The 23,471-nt window shown below is 36.8% G+C and overlaps 1 protein-coding gene and 1 pseudogene across 1 annotated transcript; both read left to right on the forward strand.

The window, feature by feature from the left end:
- Positions 1-9,149: 9,149 nt before the first annotated feature.
- On the forward strand, positions 9,150-9,954 carry LOC128204407 (uncharacterized; annotated as a pseudogene).
- Positions 9,955-11,302: 1,348 nt separating this feature from the next.
- Positions 11,303-16,765, forward strand: LOC128204408 (NXPE family member 3-like). Its single transcript, XM_052905825.1, has 5 exons — positions 11,303-11,501; positions 11,964-12,241; positions 14,557-14,819; positions 15,332-15,495; positions 16,728-16,765. The coding sequence occupies exons 1-5, from the start codon at positions 11,303-11,305 to the stop codon at positions 16,763-16,765; spliced, it is 942 nt and encodes a 313-aa protein (XP_052761785.1).
- The last annotated feature ends 6,706 nt before the right edge of the window (positions 16,766-23,471 follow it).

The raw sequence follows: 23,471 nt of genomic DNA on the forward strand, positions 1-23,471 counted from the left end.
TGGCAGCATGTTTAATGAATTCAAGTAGGGAATCGTCACCCAAGAACTATTCATTTCACCTGGAATCATTTCTAGAAATAGCTGTACAAACAACAAGACAGATGGGAGGAGCATTGATCAGGCCTGAATCTGCAGCATGTTATATGACATCAAACTACCTACTATACCTCTTATCAAAAGGAAATTGACTTAGTTGACCTTTGCACAAATAATATTATTCGAGAAAGGTTCCATAATTTCTTCATCTTACTGAACGTCAGCAAGAAATAACAAAGATGGTATGCAAATTTGTTTGGATGCCCAACCCAAAGAGCTGCTCGAAAAAGTAGCGCGTCGAGCCTTCTTATTTGGAAGCCCCGACCATCCACTGTACTACACGAACATGTCGCGTCTCGAGCCCACTTGTTCCGATGACTCACCCATTGAGCGGCACGAACATGTAGAGTGTCCAGCCCCCTAATTGGGAAAACCTAACCACTGTGCTGCACGAATATGTAGCTTCTAGAACCCGTTTGTTTGGAATCCAATCCCACGGTGCTGTAGGAACATGTAGCATATAGAGCCCGCTTGATGGGATTCCTACCCACTGTGTTGCACAATGATGTAGAACATCTTGCCTACTTGTTGGAATGCCCCACCCACTGGGCTGTACGATCATCTAGTGTCTCGAGGCCGCTTGTTGGAAGGCCACACCAACTGAGCTACACGAAGATGCAGCGTCTCGAGCCAGCTTTTTGGTTTGGCCCTACCCACAGTGCAGTACGAATATGTAACTTCTCTAGCCCCCTAGTTGGAAAGCCCAACGACTGTGTTGCACGACAAGTATCATCTCGAGCCTGCTTGTTGGAAGGCCCCACCCACGAACTGCTGCTGCACGAACCTGAAGCTTATATATCCCGGGTGATGGGAATCCACAACCACTGTGCGTGACGAACATGTAGCGTCTCCAGTCAGCTTGTTGGAAGGCCCACCTACTGTGCTGCACGAAAATGTAGATTGTTTTGCCCGCTTGATGGGATGCCCCACCCACTGTGCTACACGAAAATTTAGCGATTCGAGCAAGCTTGCTGGGAAGCCCCATCCACTGTGCTGCACGAAAATGTAGCGTGTCGAGCCCGTTGGTTGGACTGATCTACCCACTGTGCTGCATGAATATGAAGCGTGTCGAGCCTGCCTGTTGGGCTGCCCAACCTACTGTTCTGCACGAACATAAAGCACCTCCAGTCTGCTTGTTTGGAGGCCCCACCCACTGAGATGAAGGAAAATGTTGCGTCTCGAGCCTGCTTGTTTGGAGGCCCCAACCTATGCGCTGAACGAAGCGTCTCGTACCCCTTGTTAGAAAGCCCCATCCACTGTGCTGCACGAACATTTAGAGTGTCTAGTCAACTTGTTGGGGATGCCCCACCAAATGTGCTGCACAAACATGTGGCGTGTCGAGCCCGCGTGTTGGGGAAACCTCACCCATTATGATGCACTAATATTTTGCGTCTCGAGCCCGCTTGTTTGGAGGCCCTACCTACCGTGCAGAACGAACCCTTAGCGTCTTGAACTCCTTGTTAGAATGCCCTTCCCACTGTGTTGCACGAACATGTAGCGTTTCGAGTGAGCTTGTTGGGCAGCTCCACCCAATGGGCTACGCGAACATGTAGCGTGTCGATCCCGCTTGTTTGGGAGCTTCATTAACTATGCTTGACTTACATGTAGCCTCTTCAGCTGACTTGTTGAGATGCCCCTACCATTGTGCTACACGAACATGTAGCGCCTCGGACCCGCTCGTTGGGACCCCATCTGTGCTGCACGATCATATAGCGTCTCGAGTCCCCTTATTAGGAAACCCCATCCGCTCTGCTGCACGAACATGTAGCATCTGAAGTCCGCTTGTTAGGAGGACCCACCTACTGTGCCATACGATCATGTATCATCTGGAGCCCGCTTGATGGGAAGCCCAATCACTGTGCTGCACGAACATATAGAATTTTGAGACAGATTGTTGAGAAGGTCCCCCCCCCTAACTGTGCTGCATGAACATGTATCATCTCGAGTTCACTTGTTTTGAAGCGCCACCCACTGTGCTGCACGTACACGTAGCATGACGAAACCCGATTGTGTGGAAGCCCCTACCACTTTGCTGCACGAACATGTAGCCTACCGAGTCCACATGTTGGGAGGCGCCACCCACTGTGCTGCACGTACACGTGGCATGACGAAACCCGATTGTGTGGAAGCCCCACCCACTTTGCTGCACGAACATGTAGCGTATCGTGTTCAATTGTTGGGATGCGCCACCCACTGTGCTGCACGTACACGTACTATGACGAACCCGATTGAGTGAAAGCCCCACCCACTTTGCTGCACGAACATATAGCGTATCGAGCCTGCTTGTTGGGAGGTACTACCCATTGTGCTGCGCGAACATGGTATGTCTAGAGTCCCCTTGTTGAAAGCCCCCCCCCCCCACCCACAGCCGTGGTCCATGAAAATGTTTCGTCTAGAGTCCCTGTGTTGGAAGACCCAACCCACTGTGCTGCACGAAAATGTTGCATCTCAAGCCTACTTGTTAGGAGGTCCAACCCACTGTGCTGCACGAACATATTGCATTCCAAACCTACTTGTTAGGAGGCCCCACCCACTGTGCTGCACAAACATGTTATGGCTAGAGTCCGTTTGTTGGGAGGCCCCTGCCACTGTGCTACAGGAACATGTTGCATCTTGAGCCCGCTTGTTGGGAGGGCCTACCCACTCTGTTGCACGAAAATGTAGTGTTTAGACCCTGCTTGTTGGGATGCCTCACCCACTGTTTCAAAGCCCCACCAATTGTGCTGAATGAACATGTAGTGTCTAGAGCCCGTGTGCGTGTACTATCTACTTTAAGACATGATTTTGCAACACAGTACATATTCTATATAAATCTGAGACATATTCCATTGATATTGGTATTCAGTTATTTCCTCAATTGAGCTAGACTATTAACAGAGTCAAACGCCTTTTTATAATCAATAAATGCACAATTCATTTTCTTATTTTTTTAAAATGGTAAAATCAGCAATTATTTTCAGTGAGAATATATGATCAACAGTACAATAGTGTTGTTCTCAAGAAAACAGTAAAGTCTATTATTTAAAGGCGAAGTAAACAATTAACCAAAACAGCTTAAAATAGTGATCTCACCGTAATTATCAGGATAATTATTATCCCCCTTATTTTGGTATATAGGTAAAATAATGCCTTTACTCCAAACTTCAGGAAAAATGCCTGACTCTAGTATGACTTTAACCATTGGCATAAATTTGGGATTATTACAATATTTCAAGTTATCATTTAAAATATTATCAAACAGTGAAGGACTTTTATTGTTCTATAAAGTTCAACAATTTTTTGATTTAAGATACATCGGATGGTGCATTTGAAACATAGACTCATCAATTTTCTTAAATAATGTATCATCCATATGAACCAATTGATTAAGTTTAACAAAGTGCTCATTGAAAACTACACTAAGTCTTGATATTTTAAACATAGTTTCTTTCCTTTCACTACTATATTAATTTAACATGTTCCAATAAGATTTGTTCAATAATCCCAACCCATGTAATATTTCACATAGTATTGTAAACAGTTGAACGTAAACCCTTATTTTTTATTTAAATCATATTGGTAAGCTCTTAGATTACTGTTAATCTTTTTATACTTTTTACTGCTACTTACCACATCACTGAACGTATCATGTGATCATAGTATCGTATTCTATATTTGTTCTTAGAAACCTGATAATGTTTACGAACATTAAAACAATCTTTATCAAACCATGTTTTTTTCATTTATTTTCTCTTTTTCAAAATCGCTTGCTTCTTTAAAACAAAGATATTACAATTATCAGCAGCACCAGTAATTATATCTGGCACTTTTCCAGTGATGTTATTTATCAAGTCACTAGAATGGAATTTCTCTAAATAAATACTATCAAGCTGTTGTTTTAAATCAGCAATAACAGTATTATCAAAAGACTCCAAGAATTACTCCAAGCAGAACTTTTCCAAATTGTAATTTTAGTGACATAATTACTCTCTATGTTACAAATCATCATATCATCATCAGTAGTCGCTAATTTAACACCATGACTTAAACCGTCAACAATAATTTCAGGTAAATCGTATAACTTAAAGCACAGTGAACATACGAGAGAATAGGATCAACATCTAAGCTCTCAAAGTCTTTAAAACATGGACAATTGCAAGGTTGCAATTAAACATAATCAACTATACTAGCACGGTTGCGTGTACTTTTTACAACATACATGTTTTTACCACAACGTTCACTTGCAATAAAAACATCCTGCAGTTGTACATAAATCAAGCAATCTATGACCATAATTATTGACTGTATTATCATTAGAAAAGCGTTCTAGTGAATACAAAAGATCAGTAAAATTGCGAACAGACAAAATCAAAATTTTTACAAAGAAGTGTGGCTGCGAGCATTGAAAATTGAAACCGTTCATTATAATAAAAGATGGATCAGCATACAAACATTTTATATCAATTATGTTACTTTCTAACTTGTCAAAAATTTCATGTTAGCTATAAATATACCCCTCAGGAGGGATGTATACAATTCCAAACACGGTCTCTGAATCATGGCAACAAAGCCATACACAATTGTCATGGCTTGTTTGTAAAAGAGAAACACAACAATAAACAATGTTATCTTTTATAAATACACCAATACCTTCAGACCTTTTTACACAGACGTCTCTATATACTCATTTAAAAGTAAACCCACCTATATGAGGCTGGTCAGATTCATCTATTTTTTAGCTTACACAATAGTTATGATCAGCTACATCAAGATCTTCATCATGACTAGAATCAACATATGGTCTGTCACCTACAATGCAGCTTTTAACATCAAACATATGTTTTTTAATACTAAGGAAATGACTAAGCTTACTTTAACTGAATAAAGTGTTATTATAACATGTTTGAGCATTTTCAATATAAACAGTTGCATTGAGATCAATATATTCATTATGAAAAACATCTTGACTGGAAATAGGAGAAAAGTTATAAGCATGACTAGAAACAGGAGATTTATTATCTTGGATATCACATTTTCTATTGACAAATATGTCTGGGCTTAGATCATTATTATAACAACAAGAAAATTCTCATTTAATCCACTACATTGCCTAATATCAGAAGTACCAGTATCAGAGTCTATATCATATAGCAAGCACCATTTGACGTATCTGAAATCACCAAGATTGTTTAATTTTTAAAGAAAAATACAATTCCTTCACTTTTTGAAAATACTTTGAATGATTATTTGAAAAATAAAGGACAATTATGTCGTGTGGTTTTATGCTTATGTACATAAAGGGAAGTAATGCTGTGTAGTTTTATGGTTTTGTAAATACAGGGAAGTAATGCTGTTTGGTCGACCTATAAACACTAAATGTTATATTATATTTATATATATAATTTCCACATGTGTGACCTTAGTTCAATAATCTAGATAAATATCATTACAGATGACAGGATGGTTCGGAAACGCTTTTACAAACTTGTGGTCGTGGTAGCCATAACAATGCTTGTTTTCTATAACATCAAGGTTGACGATGCGCGACATATGTCGATAAATCTTAAAAACACGGGTTTATATCCAAACAAGGACAAAAGGTATGTTTAACTTTTTGCTTTATTTGCTCAATGGTAGAGAACTAGGATGGTATTCATAAAATACAAATGATATCGTTTTATTTTGTTACCTTTTTGCGTGCATTATTACCTTCCTTTAAAATGTTAAATTAAAACAAAATGAGGAGAACTTAATATGTTTGAGTTATTACTCAAGTACAGCTATCGTTCTAAAGCAATATTTGGTCAAAATTGTTAACTAAATCATTTAAAAAAATACAAATTCCGTTATTTTTTGGGTAATTACATAAGTATAAACGAGAAACTAAGGCTTGTACCCGTAAACCTTTATGAGAGCTCATCGCCGTACTTCTACATGAGTTGAAACCAACGACTTCATAGATGACAGACGATAGACCGACTTACTTTCCATGATGGACGCTAGACCCGTACACTCTCAATGACAAACTTTAGACCTTTTCACTCTCGATGTCGGACGCTAGACCGGTTTACCCTCAGAGACAGGCGCTATACCGGTCTATTCTCTATGGGCGGTTTACTCTTCACGACGGACGCAAGATCGGTTTACTCTGTATGAAGGACACTAGACCGGTTCAGTCTCTATGGCGGACGCTAGAACAATTTACTTTCTGAGGCGAACGCTTTACCGGTTTACTCCCTGTGGCTGACGCGAGAACGATTTACTTTCCAAAACGGACGCTAGACATCCATACTCTATATGGCGAACGCTAGACCAGTTTACTGTCTTTGGCGTACACTAGACTAATTAACTCTCTATGGCGGACGCGAGACCTGTTTACTCCCCGTAATGGATGCGAGACCGGTTAACTTTTCACGACGGACGCTAGACCGGTTTACTCTCTATGTCTAACACTAGACCGATTAACTCTCTATGGCGGATATGAGACCGGTTTAACCTCCATGAAGGATGCAAGACCGGTGTTCTCTTCGCGACGGACTCTAGACCGGTTTACTCTGAATGAAGGACAAAAGACCGGTTTACTCTGTGGCGGACACAAGGCCTTTTTCTACATGACGGACGCTAGACCGTTTTTACTCTATATGGCGGACGCTACACTAGTTTACTCTGTATGGAGGACGCTAGACCGGCTGCTCTAAATGAAGGACGCTAGACCGATTTTCCCTTTATGGTTGAAGCAAGACTTTTTTACTCTGAATAGAGGACGCTTGACCGTTTAACTCTCTATAAAGTAGGCTAGACCGATTTACTTTCTATGGCGGACGCTAGACTGGTTAACTATGTTCGGAGGACTGTAGACCGGCTTACTCTACATGGCGGACGCAAGACGGATTTACTCTCTATGTTATGCGCTAGACTGGTTTTCTCTGTACGGAGGACACTACCAGTTTACTCTCCATGATGGACGCTAGACCGTTTTTCTCTCTTAACGGACGCAAGACTGGTTTATTTTCCATGACGGACTCTTGACCGGATTACTTTAAATGGCAGACGCTAGACCGGTTTGTTATTTATGGCGGACGGTACACCGGCTTACTATCGATGATGGACGGTAAACCGGTCGAATCTCGATAGACTCGTTTACTCTGTGTAGCGGACACTAGACTGGTTTACTCTATTTGTCGGACTTACAGCGGTTTTTCCTATATGATGGGCGCTAGACCGGTTTACACTATATTGGGGGCGCTAAACAGGTTTACACTCTATGGCGGTCGCTAGACCCGCTAACTCTCCATGGCGGACGCTAGACCGGTTTACTTTCTATGGCGGACTCTAGACCGGTAAATTTTGTTTGACGGACACAAGACCGTTCAACCTTAGTTATCTAGGAAAAAAAATTACGCGTGTGCCCACTAAAAGAGACAAAAAGTGGTTTACAGAAAATAAATTGCTGTCGGATGCCAAGTTCTGTTATCGAAAGTGATCTACCACTGAAGATGCAATACAAGTTTTACATAATGCCATTGAAACTGCCATTTTAAATAAGAAACGATTACCATGTGCATATGTAGACCTGATTAACTAGCTATACAGCTGTTTATATCTATTCTTTTTCACAATATTGCTATACCAAAACATTCTCCATATTTCTTAAGCTATACTTGAATTGTTATTGATATTGGCTACTTTGTAACGATGCTCACATGCATGGATATTGTGTTTATTTGCATTTCTTTCATGCTTTTCGATGAAATATGGAGTTTTATCAGTGAAATAACAACAGTGATTGCATTGCCTTCCCTGCAGTGAAATTATCAACTTTTGGGACAACTGTTTTTCAAGAATTGTAGTAACTTCCCTTGGATCTCAATTAAATTGAATTACCTTCCTTTTAAAAATACATGTACACTAAGTTGCGTCTGCGACACTTTTGACTACAGAAAAAAGTAAAAACAAATACTTATATGTGATTTATTTTATAATTAACACAGAAAAAAAAGATAAATATGGATGATATTAACGAAAATGTCTTAGTTTTCTTGTTTGGACACTTTTTGATGCGGATGCATTTTTAAATAGCAATTCTGAAATTGAGCAATTTGATGAACACACAGCTAGAGAAACAACAGAATTACTACAAAATAATTAAAACAATGCTGCCAGATCTATGGTAGAAGAACATTCCCAAATTTCAGAAATAGTATGTGGAAGAAAATTTAGAAATGTGAATGTAGATCATTTTCTCGAAGAAAATGTAAACAAAAATACAGTGCTAAACAAAAAGTGGTCATAAAGTGTTTCTTTCTCACAAAGGAGAACACCGCAACATTAATTAATTCCGCCTGATCAACTTAATGACTTGGTCTGTAATGGTTAGCTTTCTGTAACAAAAAAATGGGGAAGAGTATGACCGACAAGTTTGAGAAGCTTTTTCAGTTCTATCGACAGACACTGAAAGGTATCACAATCAAAAGTATGCATCGTAAAACGACATAAAAAGCAAAGACAAATCTCTGAAAAGGCAATTGCTTGGAAACAAACCAAAGGCCGCAGAATCCCTGACAGATCAGCACATTGAAAATAAATATGAAGCAAAAACCCAATGAGATTTACCAGCAAAATCATTGTTCACTCCATGTGGTTCATATGAGTTACTTCCATCGGGATGTGCACTGGCATTGAGATCCATACTCTTAAGTGGGTTGATATTTCTGTTAGTCTCGATGAAGGCTTCGGACGCGAGTTCTTGCAGCTGTCTAAAGAAAGACAAACAAAGACCTGTAATGGGGCAAATGCACGCGACATAAGGTATTTACATAACATTGCCAGTAATATTAAAGCTTAGAAATATATATATTTCTTTTTGTAACAAAATGCTTATGAGAGTTTGATTTAAATATAAAACACACACAAAAACCCCACAAAAAACACAATTGTACCAATAATTATTATTTCTGAACAAATGACCATACCCCTAAAGAGACAAAGCCAACTAAGAGCTCATGCTGTGCTGGCAGATCCTGCAACAGGTCCTGTTCATCTATACAGAACATACACATACAAGCCCAGCTGAAATGCTTCAGGAAAACACCCCGCTTTCCCTCAGCATTTATACTTCACGTCAGGGTGGATGGTTCAAGAGATCTGCAATGGGTTCAACAAACTGTATAACATCATGGATAGAATGAAAGCAGATGCTGGCATAGACGAAGCGAGAATTACTCCCTACAGGTATAATTAACAGCAATTTATTCAATAACAAATATATCATCCTCAAGTTTTTTGCGTCATTTTTTCCATAGTTGTTTTCCTTTGTTGCTGCTAGTGTCAAACATTGGCTCTCGTTTGGATAGATACATTTCAAACATCAAAACATTGCTCAAACACTTTGAAAGTTTTTCATTTCATCTTAGTTTCAAGTATGCACGTTGTTATATGTTGATGTTCTTTTGCAGGGCCAGAAAACGAATGGTTCAGAAGCTCAACGATGAAGGTATACCTTCCAACCAAATCGTCCAAATTTCAGGCCATACGAATATAAACAGCCTGCATAATTACAGTAAATTGAACACAAACCAGTCTATGGAGATCTCGGATATTCTGTCGAATGATAATTCCAATGGTGGACCAACTAATGCATCCAGAAGAAACATGCATGCAGCCGATGCTGCTACGAACATGTTCCGTTGTTTCTTTGTAAAGACCAATTTCATAGGAAATGTCACTTTCAATTTTAAGAATCAAGGACAAAACACTCTCTCGCAGAAGCAGCATGTGGTGAACAGAAATCCACAAATTCCTTCTCCATGTTTCAATCAGGGGAAGAAACGACCTATCTACAAGAGAATCCTGCTGATATCTAATAGCGAGAGCGATTGAACAAGTATTTAAGTTAAACAACTGTCTTTTTATTTGTAAATCCCCATTTGTTTTGATGACACTGTGGACTAAAAATATTCCATTCGGTAAACGCCGAAGCGTGTAATTCGGTTTGTATTAATGTGCTCTTTAATTGTATTGTTAATAAACTGTTCTTATTTTGAAACAAATGCATAAATAAAAAGTTCATTGATGAATACTTTTTTAAAGTTTGCACTGAAACATTAGTAATTACTAAACTGCAACATAATTACTTGGATAACTACTTTTTCGGTGAACCGGAAATGGAAAATGCGGTCACACAATTTGCATGAGGGGCGTCCCACGGGTAGCGTCGTAAATATCAATCTCCTAATAATAAATAAATAAAAAAAAACTAATAAAACTCCGTAAATAAGCATTAAAGAAACAGAACACTCGTGATCATAGAAAAACTATATTTTCAGTCGTGGCTTCGCCACTCGTGAAAATATGTTTTTCTATGACACTTATGAAATAAAATACGATCTTACACTGAAATAAACACATATCCTCTTTACATTTGTTTGACGAGATGCTTTGTTGCATAAGTCGAAATAAACTTCTTTTCTGTTCTGTTTTATCCTAACGTCACAGCGAATTACTTCTTGAGTTGATGAGTGATCGTTCAGAAACTGTATACACGTGATCAGTTTGAACTTGAATATGAACCACGCTTTAATTAGATTCTTGTTACGCACGTTATAATGAAATTTATGAACGAAGTTTGACATTTTGAACATTAAATAGTCTAACAGGACTTCAAACCAAATATAGTCCATTTATTTGATAGTATATATTCCGTTACTCTGTGATAAGTTTCAAAGGATATGATAATATTCCTTTAGACCACATGTGAGGAAACATCAGTATATTATATAGTTCCATTCAAGCAAAATATTAAAGTGACACTCGTTTTTTAATCAATAAATACTCATGTACAACAAACATACATGTTGAGTGATAAACCTTTAACTAATTACTAAAGAATGCATTTATCGAACATAGTAATTATTGATTACAAGGTTGTAACCGTGTTTAAATAGCTGAAAAAGCATAAATACTGGTGTGCCCTAAAAGTTACAGTGATCAACGATCTTCACATAAGGTACCCTGTCTCCTGTACCTTTCTTTCCAATTAATCACTGTATCTTTCATAAGAACCATTGTTTTTGTTATGTTTTCATCATTTTCGGTAATTAAAAACCATTTTATTAATTGTGGTGCATTTTATTTGGGAGTGAGAGTGCATCTTTATTCTTTAATGGTAGGCCCATTAATGTGTATTTTGTATTAAAACAGGACCGAACGGTTCCAAGTGCACAGTGTTATGGACTCCCATGACGGGGGTGTTATTCCTTCCATATGTTCTATGACTGAGGAGGATACATTATCAGATGTAAACACAAACGAAGATGACTTTTTGCCTTTCCCACACCTTTTGACTGAGGAGGACACAATATCAGATGAACCCACAAACGAGTTGACTCATGTGTCTTCAGCAGAAAAATCAACATTTACAATAATTGGTAAATCATACTTAATTTGTAAGGCGTCAAATTGCATTTAATTGAAATAAACCAAAACAGATATCAGTATTTCTTCGAGATCAATTAATTAATTTATAGAGTGCAAATATGCCAGGGCAATATTTTCGACTATCATCCCACACTATCGTCAACTACCACACTCTTGCCCTCTGACGTCATGAAATTTACAGTTTTAAGATTGTTTTCTCTCTTGATTTACATGTTAATATTAATCGAATTATCAAAGTTTTTGTTCGGTATAATCAAATAGACATTGCCTGCATTGAGGGCGACAGTGCATATTGTCAACCTTCGGAAAACGCTGTTAACCTCGGCTTCGTCTCGGTCTACAGCATTTTCCTCATGTTGACAATATGCACTGTTACCACCAAGGCAGTAATATTTATATAATGTACATGTATTCTTGAAACTCTTTTTTGATATGATTTACTATGATTTAAGACAGGAAAGAAGTGTATACACTTGGCGACAAAATCAAAGTACAGATAGAGCTTTACGACCATGCTGGGAACCGGAAGTCTAGTGGAGGCGAGTTGGTCAAAGTCACCCTTACCAGAAGTGACCTTACAAATACGGCTGTCACTGGTTACGTGCTTGACAACGGTAACGGAAGCTACACGGCGGAAATAGAGGCACTATGGGCTGGCAAATCAAACTTGTCTGCTAGTCTGGTTTACAGCAGGCAAGCCATAGCTGCTCTATATAGAATAAGGAGAGAGGTGAGTTGGTTACTACTTTGTAATAATGACTTTTGTGTCTATTTGTGTCTCATTTCAGATACATATACAAACTATGTTATAATGAAGTCCCATTCGATACAATCAACCGTGGAAGAGAAGGTTAGTAAAATATAAACCTCGGGAATGAATCAAATCTATAGTCATAGAAAAAATACTCTATTTTGACGTGTGATTTGGTTTATATTTACAAATAAAGATATGAATTATTAGCATTAGACCTCTTTAAAACTTGTTTTTTGACCTTCTCACTTAAAGTTGCATGGTTACTCCAAAAAAGATTTACCACAATTCATACACTTGTTTTAATATACGAAAAAGGATGAATACACGTCGGAATGAGTGGTTCTCAGGATACCGAGTTGAATATGAAAGGAAGGTGCAGACAACAACGTTTTTCTGATTGATGAGACGATAGTAGATCGCAGTAAATTTTTTAGCATTATCCAATCATTTAATATTTTTGCGTTTTCAGCCGTTATAATCTCGTTATGAGTAATTATTATTCTTTTATAAATGCATTAATTAGTAAGACGTTGAAGGTATATCATTCAAAAGTTATGTTATACATATGTGTGTATTGATTTTAAATAAGTGTGTCACTTTAAAGCGAACACGTCGACAGAAACGTTTAAGAAACCAGGCCCAAATATTTCGAAACTTCTTAAGTCCATTGAAACGAGATTAAACTACATGTAAGCTCACTAATTTTGTTTTTCAATTATTGGGTAATATTAACATCTTAAAGAGAATTCATTCTTTAGATATCATTTATCTTGATATTTATCACAACAAACCGCAATTCATTCATCAAATTCAATTTAAGTAAGTACTTAGACTTATTAAAATAAGCTTCTTAAGCCTGTTAAGCTTAAGAGATGTTGAGAACATGGAGCCAGGAGCGGTCCCAGGATTTGACATTAGAGGAGGCGTAAGTTAGGGACGTTACCTTTTGACTTGCGCCCCTCCTTCAGAACCAAAATTTATTTGTTTAAAAGTGTCGGCAGTGGGGTTTGGTACTCTCCAAGAAAACTTTAACCTCTTTATTGTCCGAATGGTGCATTTCGGAATATTTCATTAATTGTTATACCGTATATTAAAATAAAAAAGTGAACTTTGAACTTTGGCGATTTTAGGGGTTGCGCACGCCGGATACGCCCTCCGGATACACCCCCCGGATCCGCTAGTAGAAACATATAGAGCAATTACATTAATATTTCAGTGAAAACATCTATCCTTCAAAGGTTAAAATAGTACCCAAAATAACAAAATGTGTATACCGCGCAACAGTTTTGTCAAATTAATGCTACTGTATATACCATTAATATTTTCATTTTTTCGACTAGTTTATGTTACATTTGATAACAAAGTTACAACTTATATGCCAATGATTACAAACGAATTATTTTACAGTTAAAACCAGAAAAATTTAAGAGGCATTAACGTTTTATTTTTTTAAATTAGTCTTTACAAATAAGGTCCGAAATACTTCAGACAACAATGAATGCGACGAACAGCATGTTTAAGAATGTATTAAAATGTAAACATGCAATAACTCATCATCTTCTTCTTGGATAAAGATATGTTTTCCATTCAATTGCCGTGCATGGAATTGCAGACTTTTAGATGTAAATACAAATTTTCGGACTATACTTGAACAAAAACTGAGCAAGGAGTTTACTTGATAAATTTAATGTGGTACTGTTTTTCTTCATTTTGAATTAAAGTAATTTAATATATTAATACTAAAGTAATGCACCAGTCATTTGTACCCGCCCCCCCCCCTTAGGTCCGAGGGTATACCGGAGATAGCCGGGGAAATGGGCCATGTGTTTACCTTCCAGGTGGCCCCGCAGTGCCAGGTGAATGCGGTGGTTTTGTCTTCGCACCAAAATATCGGTCAATGGGCCTTACCTAAGGTGTGCGGGGCATTTGGCCTTTTTTTTTACAGGAGTTCGTTCCCGGATTTTACACGGGCTTGACTGGACCGAAAGTCAAAGTCACCACCATTCCCCGGACCTGGGGGCCGTGGTTTCAATTGACTGGTGCAATTTACTAGGATATTTTAAGAAATTTTGACCTTTTGATCTTTTATTGGAACAACTGCCAAGTAAATTTGTTGAGCATTTATTAAATATTGCCCATAATTTTTTAATATTAACTTTGTCAGTTATCAAAAATGCATAGAATGTTTCAAATTGAATGTTTAGCCTACTTGTATTATTTTGTGTTAAATACTGTTAAAAACGTTCAATATTAGCAGTCAATACTCCTGTCCTTTGTTACTTATTTTGTAGATACTTTCAACGAGGGTTATTCAGGCCACATTTAGCAGTAGGACATATCAAGAAACAACTGACTGCCATCCAAATATTTCACATTTATTGAAACTGAAGAACTACAGTGCTTTTTGCAACTTTACATACATCAATTCTGGGATGCCATGGTACTGTGGGCGACCACGTGACATTCATTTGCTGTGTGAAGACTGGCATGCGGTCAAAACACAGGCATTTCCACCCTTGCCTATCACCAAAGTAGAAGACACGATTATCTCAAGGTACGCTTACGTAGAGGACTTATTAGTAAAATATTATGTATTAAAAGCACGTGTTTTAAATTCATATTTGCACGATACTACAAATAATAGACCATGGCTGGTATTTAATATTGGTCTCAATTGGATCTAAGAACGATGAAGCTAATAAATATATCTTCTCATGTAATAAGGTTTTAAAACAATTTTTTATCACGTTATTTGGCTTGGGGTTGAACGTGTAAACAAAACGCTTTCGTGAAATGATTAAAAAAAATCATAGCGTCACAATTTTGGAAGCTGCACCCTCACATATGGACAATTTTGTATTTTCGTTTAGTTTTTGTCTCAGAATCAGCTGATTATGGTATCGATGCCTTCAATTCGGTCATATCGGATAACCCACAATTATTATATTATAGAACAAATCTTATTTCTTTGGTATTTCAAATAAGATTTGAGAAAATAGTTTACTGTTATCTAGCCATGTTATTGTCGCACAGTATTATGCAACTAGTGAAGCCTTTCTTGTTTAGAGGTGTTGTTCCCATCTCAAAAGCCATTGCCCTTCAAGTAGCGGGAAATCGGCAGATGGAGGCCAAGAATCCTTGTTCCCGCAGGAACTTCCGTGAACTCTGGAGAGAACGACAGCCCACGGGATACTTCTTCAACGGAATTTGGCATCTGAGACAATGTGCAGGTATGTTTAGATCTTACAACGGTTACACGGTTTACAACACCCTAGGCTCGTTCATTTTTGAACTACCTTATTTAATGGCATTGGACGCATACTTGTACTCATATAAATTTCTATTTGCCCTGCGCTAATTCTCAATCATCAGGGGTTTGATAATGGTATCTGTGGTACGCAAAGCATCATCACTCTGGTGAACGAGAATGGGTTGTGTAGCATTGGCCATTTATTTGGGCAATAATGGTTAGAGAAAAAACATTCATGTGCTGCTGGAAATTGTTCGAAATAAACATCTTCATTCTGTTAACAAATTACGTAAAACCACGTGATATGGTCATTTTGATGATCCCGTTAAGAATAAACATAGTATTTGCCAGGATTTACGATATTGATTCACATCAAATTATATTTCGATTTCAGGAATAAACAGGACTCAAATTCCGGGATGCATACAAAACAAGACGATGTACCTACTAGGAGACTCAACATTACGCCAATGGTATTTAAACTACGTACTAAAAAACCTCGAATGTCAACCGACGAGTGAGGATTGGACTAAAGTAAAATGGCTCAAGCCAGCAACATGCAGGAACAAGCAACTGAATTTCAGTGCTAGCTGGTTTATACCCTCTCAACCGATATTTGCAGACGATGACGAGAACAGCTATACTTTGTACTCGATTGCCCGCCATATTGATGATATTCCTGACAATGAAGAAACATTTGTTGTGATTCATTTGTTTATGCACATGGTGCCATACCATCATGGTGTTTTCCAAAAAAGGATGGCAATAATAAAAAGAAGTGTCGAAAAGTTATTGAACCGAAATCCAAAGGCCAAGGTATTTCTTAAAGCACCACACACTTTCCTCGATACCCCATGGGGAGGGGCAAGGCTAGACGACTTCTTCGGATTCCTGTATACAAACATATTATATCAAACATTCCGTGGGCTCCATGACAAGGTTGTCTTTCTCAATAACAGGGACAGTTCGGACGCTCTTCAATTGAAACCGAATCATCCACCACCATATGTGGTACTAGCCATGGTGGACCAAATGTTTTCATATGCATGCATATGACATTTTAAGTATAACGGTTTCATTGATGAAGCCGGGTACTCGATATGTAGCTAGCGGCACTCATACTGTTAGTATTTTATTGTCGACTTTAGGCCGGCGAAAGGGACACAACTCCCATTAAAATGTTGGAAGTTACATTTTATTCATTTTCTTTAGGCCGATCGAAGCGACACTACTCTTCCACGGTTATGTAGTAATATCAAAATATTTCATAATATATTTTAAAGCTGCACTATCACAGATTGAACGTTTTGACAACTTCTTTATTTTTTGTCTTGGAACGAGCTATTTTTTGCGAAAATCCATGGAAACCAGTTATATAAGACTGCTGATAAAACAAATTAGATCGCAGATTTTTATATTGAAGTTCAAAAAATTATGTTTTATGTAGTTTTTCTTAAACAGTTAGTAAGCCATAAAACATTAATTTTCGAACAGAAATATTAAAAACTACGATCTGATTTTTTGTCAGCAATCTTATATCCTTGGTGTGCAGATATTTACGCAAACAATTGCTTTTTCCAAGACAAAAAATAAAAAAGTTGTAAAAATGGTATATCTGTGAGAGTACAGCTTTAAGGCAATATTTTTTATTTTTACATATCATTTAATGATTAGCTTGCCTATTCTTATGCATTAATGTTTTCTAGATGCAAAATTGAATATACTGTTACATATATGTAAATTGCATTTTAAAAGAAATTACATTTTGTTATGCCTGGAAATTTGCACTGTATTAATATTTTACTGACTCGGATGTGCGTTGAAATAAAATACTTAATATATAATTTATAGTGGTACATGCAAAATGGTTTAAATGTTTGCAAGTAAGCTCATATGCATTTGATATTGTTGAATTGAAGGTTCAATTGTTATATTGACCAACTTAAAATATAAAATTGTGACTTCTGTCGACCTTCCTTAAAAGCCAACACGGTTCAGGTAACGTTCGGTAGTCAGTGTGTGTATATCACGTGACAGATTGCGTCCTAAATGCTACGTCGGAAGGCAACATTTAGCTAACATTTCGAATAAAGACATTAAACAAAAATAACTTTCCTATTTCTTAACCATTTTAAATGAAACATAGCGCAGTCTACGCCGCTTACGGAGCCCCGCCTTCAGTATTTTACCACAGTTTGATTGTGAGTTTAGTTTCTTAAAACACTTCAACATTTTTTTCACAAAACGGCCGACTGACGGAGCACTATCAAAACATTATTTTTGAAACAGGTTTGTCGAAGTGTTTGATGAAACTAAAGTCCTTATCAGACTCAGGTAATAATACGAAGGCGGGGATCTTTCTATGTAGAGCACACGGTTCAGGAAACGTTCAGTAACGAGATGGGGACATCCAGAGTTATCTTCCTTTGATCTGAATACATTTATTTTCGTTCTTGCAAGCACGAGAACCTTATTTGTAAGTGCTCAGTAAGGCATGATGCTCTTACAATACACATGCTACTATATATATATATAGTAACATTTAACTATAGAAATTCGTTTTTGCAAAATTGATTATCGTTTCCACCCGTGAGATTATCACGGCACGTGAGGACGATTATGGCATATAGCCCATGGAAGTCGAGCATGTGCACCATGACGTCATTTTCACGAAATGAAAAATGGCCGACGAAACCCTGGTAGGCAAACAGTTTTAGAAGCAAAGCGTTAAGGTATTTAAACAAAATTATCGATGGAAGCAAAGTGAAATTAGTTTTACCGTAAATGACACATTCCGTGATTTCGTACCGAATTCAACCTGGAACCGTACCGGACTTTTTACATTAGGCGCCGGTCAATTAGCAGTGAAACAAGGATTTTTTGGTCGAAACGTTATGTTTTACTTTATCCGCTGAGAAATGTTAAATATTGCCTCGAAATGGCTTGGACCATTCAAGCCGAGATTCTTATGAAAATGCGCTTAGACTTGATCGACCCTTGCTGTCCTCAATGAAATGAACGTCAAAATTGAACGATGTAAAACTAAGAAGTATTTGAAGAATAGAAAAATTTCCGTCTTATTACGAAAACACGTGAGAAAAGGTTTGCTTTTTGATATCAGTTACTCGTTATTTTCCATAACATATGCAATTTAAAACCAATTTGGTGTGTCTCATTTTTCTTCCTTTCAGGCTTTCTGCTATTCAATTCTTATGCTGTTCCACAACACTTTCAAAACCATTTAAAATCATTGACAACTTAAAACACATGTTTTATTCCTAATAGAACATTTACCATGGATTGTTTTATAAGTTATGTTCCAATGACAGTGTTGATGAACAAGTAAGACATACCGCTCGAGTAATAATTATGAACGTAGTGTCCAGTAAGACATGCCGCTCTTATAATGTTGATGATCGTAATGTCGAGTGAGACATACCGTTCTTTTGATATTTATAGCATATCACTCCAGTATTGCTGATGAACGCAGTGTCCAGTGAGACATGCCGCTCTATTGATGTTTATGAACGTAATGAACAGTTAGACATACCCCTCCTATAATGTTGATGATCGTAATGTCGAGCGAAACATGCCGCTCTATTGATGTTTATGAACGTAATGTCCAGTAAGACATACCCCTCCTATAATGTTGATGATCATAATGTCGAGCGAAACATGCCGCTCTATTGATGTTTACGAACGTAATGTCCAGTAAGACATACCGCTCTTATAATGTGTATGAACGTAATTTCCAGTGAAACATGCCGCTCTGTTGATGTTTGTGAACGTAATGTCCAGTAAGACATGCCGCTCTTATAATGTTGATGATCGTAATGTCCCTTATGACATACCGCTTTTATAATGTTGATGATCGTAATGTCCAGTGAGGCATGCCGCTCTATTGATCGTTCTAATAGTCATAAACTAAGTAAATGGAAATCATGTTGGGGTTAATGATTGTTTTCGAGTGGATGGAAGTTATTCTGAAATTCATGAGCCAATTAGATGGAAAACATGCTGGGGTTTATGATTTGTTTAAGAGTAGATGGAAAGTATTCTGATATTCATGAGCCAAGTAGATGGAAATCATACTGGGGTTAATGATTTGTTTAAGAGTAGATAGAAGTCATTCTGATATTCATGAGCAAAGGAGATGGAAAACATGCTGGGGTTAATGATTTGTTTCAGAGTAGATGGAAAGTATTCTGATATTCATGAGCAAAGTAAATGGAAAACATGCTGGGGTTAATGATTTGTTTAAGGGTAGATGGAAAGTATTCCGATATTCATGAGCCAAGTAGATGGAAATCATGCTGGGGTTAATGATTTATTTAAGAGTAGATAGAAGTCATTCTGATATTCATGAGCCAACTTGATGGAAATCATGCAGGGGGTAATTATTTGAGAAGATTGAAGACATGAGCCAAGTAAAAGGAAATTATTCTGGTATGCATAAGCCAAGTAGATGGAAATCATGGTGGGGTTAATGATTTGTTTCGAGAAGATTGAAGACATTTTGATATTCATGAGCCAGGTAGAATGAAATTGTGTTGGGGTTTATTATTTGTTTAAGAGTAGATGGAAGTTATTCTGATATTCATGAGCCAAGTAGATGAAATCATGCTAAGGTTAATAATTTGTTTAGAGTAGATGTAAATCACCTTGGGGTTAATGACTTAATTAGGAGATGAAAGGCTTTCTGAATATCATGAGCCAAGATGATTGGAATTGTGCTAGGGTAATTGATTTGTTTAGAGTACCAGATGGAAGTAATTCTGATATTCATGAGCTAACATGGAAATTGTGCTGGGGTTGATGATTGGTTTAAAAGTAGATGGAAAATATTCTGATATTCATAAGTCAAGCAGATGGAAATCATGCTGGGGTTAATAATTTCTTTGGAGTAGATGGAAGTAATTCTGATATTCATGAGCCATTTACCAGATGGAAATCATGCTAGGTTGAAAAGATTTGTTTAGAGTTGATGGTAGTGGTTCTGATATCCATGAGCCATGTCGATGGTAATCATGCTGGTGTTAATGGTTTGTTTAAAGTAGATTGAAGTCATTCTGATATTCATAAGCCAAGTAGATGGGAATCATGCTGTGGTTAATAATTTCTTATGAGTAGATGGAAGTAATTCTGATATTCATGAGCTAACATAGAAAATGTGCTGGGGTTGATGATTTGTTTAAGAGTAGTTGGAAAGTATTCTGATATTCATAAGCCAAGTAGATGGAAATCATGCTTGGGTTAATAATTTCTTTCGATTAGACCAAAGTAATTCTGATCTTCATGAGCTAACACAGAAATTGTGCTGGGGTTGGTGATTTGTTTAAGAGTAGATGGAAAGTCATTCTGATATTCATAAGCCAAGAAGAAGGAAATCAAAGCAGTACTGGAAGATGGAAGTCTGATATTTATGAGCTTTGGAAATATCTTACCCCTTAAATGATTTCATCGGGATATGATGTTTTGGTACCGGATTTGGTCGTTGTCAATTTTAAAAAAGCTTTCATTTATTATCTATGATTGTGCTAAATGATTATTTAAATTTCAAGTTCTTGTATATTTTGAACACCATGATGGTCATTATAAGAGCTGATGTCATTAGTATGCTATGGTGATTTGTAAAAATGTTTCTTGATATCATTTTAACTTAAAAACTAGATATAAGAAATATACATGCATATCTTAATTAGTTAATGAAATTGCTATTCACTTCACAATTATATTAACAAAATGCTGTTATTCATCAATAACAGGTTGAATTAAAGCTGATTTTTAACTTCAAACATGATGTTCAAGATAATTGCAGTATATATTGTTGTTGTTTAAAGAAATTAATTATTTAATTGTCTTTCATATATAATAATTTATTATTGGTTTTATTTATAATAAATGTGATATTAAACTAAAATTTTACCCAAACCCCTGTTTGTTTTAGGTATATTAACAAAAATATACATAGAATATAAGACGTTCTATACACAACCCAATTTTCCTAAAAGAGTGGAAACAATCATAGCTTTTATCCTCAGTTGATGTATTTAAGTATAATTTACATTGCAAGTAATAAATGGTGCTTAAAAGTCATATATCTTAAAGCTATCAAAGAAATTTTAATAAAAAAGATTCAGTTACAACCGTTTTGCGCAAAATGTATTTAAAAATATCTTCAATTTTTCAGGCAAAACAGTTGTAACTGACTGTTACAACCCTTTTGCGCGAAAATAAATCTAGAAAATTCCTCAATTTTATGTGCAAAACGGTTGTAACTGACTGTTTTACAAATATCTCTTTTAAAAATTGAATGCAAGGTGTTATTGTGATTTTTTCATGAAAAGTACACAGATTTTAAACTATAATTAAAAAAAAACAAGTTGAAAATGATAGAAACTAGGAAAATAAATCAGTTTTTATGCTCTCCTGAACAATTTTCAAAATGTCAGTTACAACCGTTTTGCGCTAAGCCCGCGATATGTGATCACACTTATAATTATGAATATGTATATGCATGTTATTTTCTGTGTAATCTCTTCTTCCATGGAGGAACTAAAGAAGTATCTTTCTCCCACCCCAGATAAGTAGATCCAATAATTTAACCATGTTAGAAATTTTTATCTTGCCCACGGGCGAAGATAAAATGCCCGTATGGAACTCCTTTTTAATGGTCACCACACTGTTGTAATTGCCTCCCTTGTTGAAGACTGTCGTCTGTAGCATCATGGAAACTTTGTCTTGTGCCAATATTTAGAACGCTAATTAATTATTATCGCTTCAAATGTCACCATAAAACAGTTCTCACGCGCCTTTCAATAAATAATGCTTCACTCTCCTTCGAACTATTTAAAGACCGATTTGACTATTAACGTAATCTGAATCACTGCGCGCATATCCATGACAACCACGAATTGTCGCATATCCATACGCAATTATTTTCACTAAGCACAAAAAAGGTTCAAGCAAAAAACACATTTTTACTTAATTTTGTTTAACTGAGGTGGGAGAAAAAGCATCTACCATAGCCGCTCGTGTAAGATAGGTTCATCTGGACCCTTGCGCAAGGTGTTTTGCGGAAACTCGGTAAATAGTCCCTTTTTCTTCTGTTTTTTAGCTTTCACCAGCTTTTTGTGGTTTTGTTTTAAATATATATTGGATCAGTGATTGTTTAGCGCCTAAACATCGAAAAGTTGAAATGTTTATTGGACACTACGTATGAGTTACGGCTTAGCGCCGTAATGCTCTATTTTCTGTCAAATTTAGACTGTAACTTAGTTGATACATTTCAGTGAATCAAACTACGTAAATTTAATGAATAGATAATTTGAAAAATCCTTGATTGTCATTAGCCAACAGAAAAATTCAAACACCCAGTATATGATACCTTGATTACTGACACGTGTTAAACAAGTAAGCATTGGTGGGGAAATAGACTGAAAATATACATAATGAAACTTGTTGTTGCATTCGTCGGAATCGCTCACGTGAAATTATTGAACACAAAAAACTCCTAAAATGTCCTCAACTGTCATTGGCCCATACGAGTAGAAAAAACAACAAGTAATGTTGAATAATTAACAATAATAAAAATAATAAACCAATCCTTAAAAATAAGGAATAATGTAAACCCGTTAATACACTATAAACGCGTGTCTTCAAGAAATCTAAAAAGACATCCCTTGTTCATCTCTATTGTAATTGAACTGCTCGCCCAGCAGCCGCCCGAGTTTGGTATTGTGGCTGCTGTAAAAGTCCCGCAATAGTTTTCTCGTCTCAGAAAACATGTCTCCAATCTGTCTATCTCCTTTTTTCCGAGTGTTTTTATTGGTTGCACTTGTTATCTCTTGCAGATTCTTAGAAGGAAGACGAGCTGAAAATAAAACAACAATATACATGTATTATATTATCCTTTTACAATTAACTCGCATTATGTTATTATTTGACAATAAACTC

The sequence above is a fragment of the Mya arenaria genome, chromosome 10, assembly GCF_026914265.1.
Source record: "Mya arenaria isolate MELC-2E11 chromosome 10, ASM2691426v1".
NCBI lineage: Eukaryota > Metazoa > Mollusca > Bivalvia > Myida > Myidae > Mya > Mya arenaria.

What these genes read in the sequence shown, in the direction of transcription:
- LOC128204408 (XM_052905825.1), top strand. Translation starts at nt 11,303, where the DNA reads ATGGACTCCCATGACGGGGGTGTTATTCCTTCCATATGTTCTATGACT. An exon ending in ATCAACATTTACAATAATTG is followed by an intron (nt 11,502 to 11,963) that starts GTAAATCATACT and finishes CTATGATTTAAG; the next exon opens with ACAGGAAAGAAGTGTATACA. An exon ending in TATATAGAATAAGGAGAGAG is followed by an intron (nt 12,242 to 14,556) that starts GTGAGTTGGTTA and finishes CTTATTTTGTAG; the next exon opens with ATACTTTCAACGAGGGTTAT.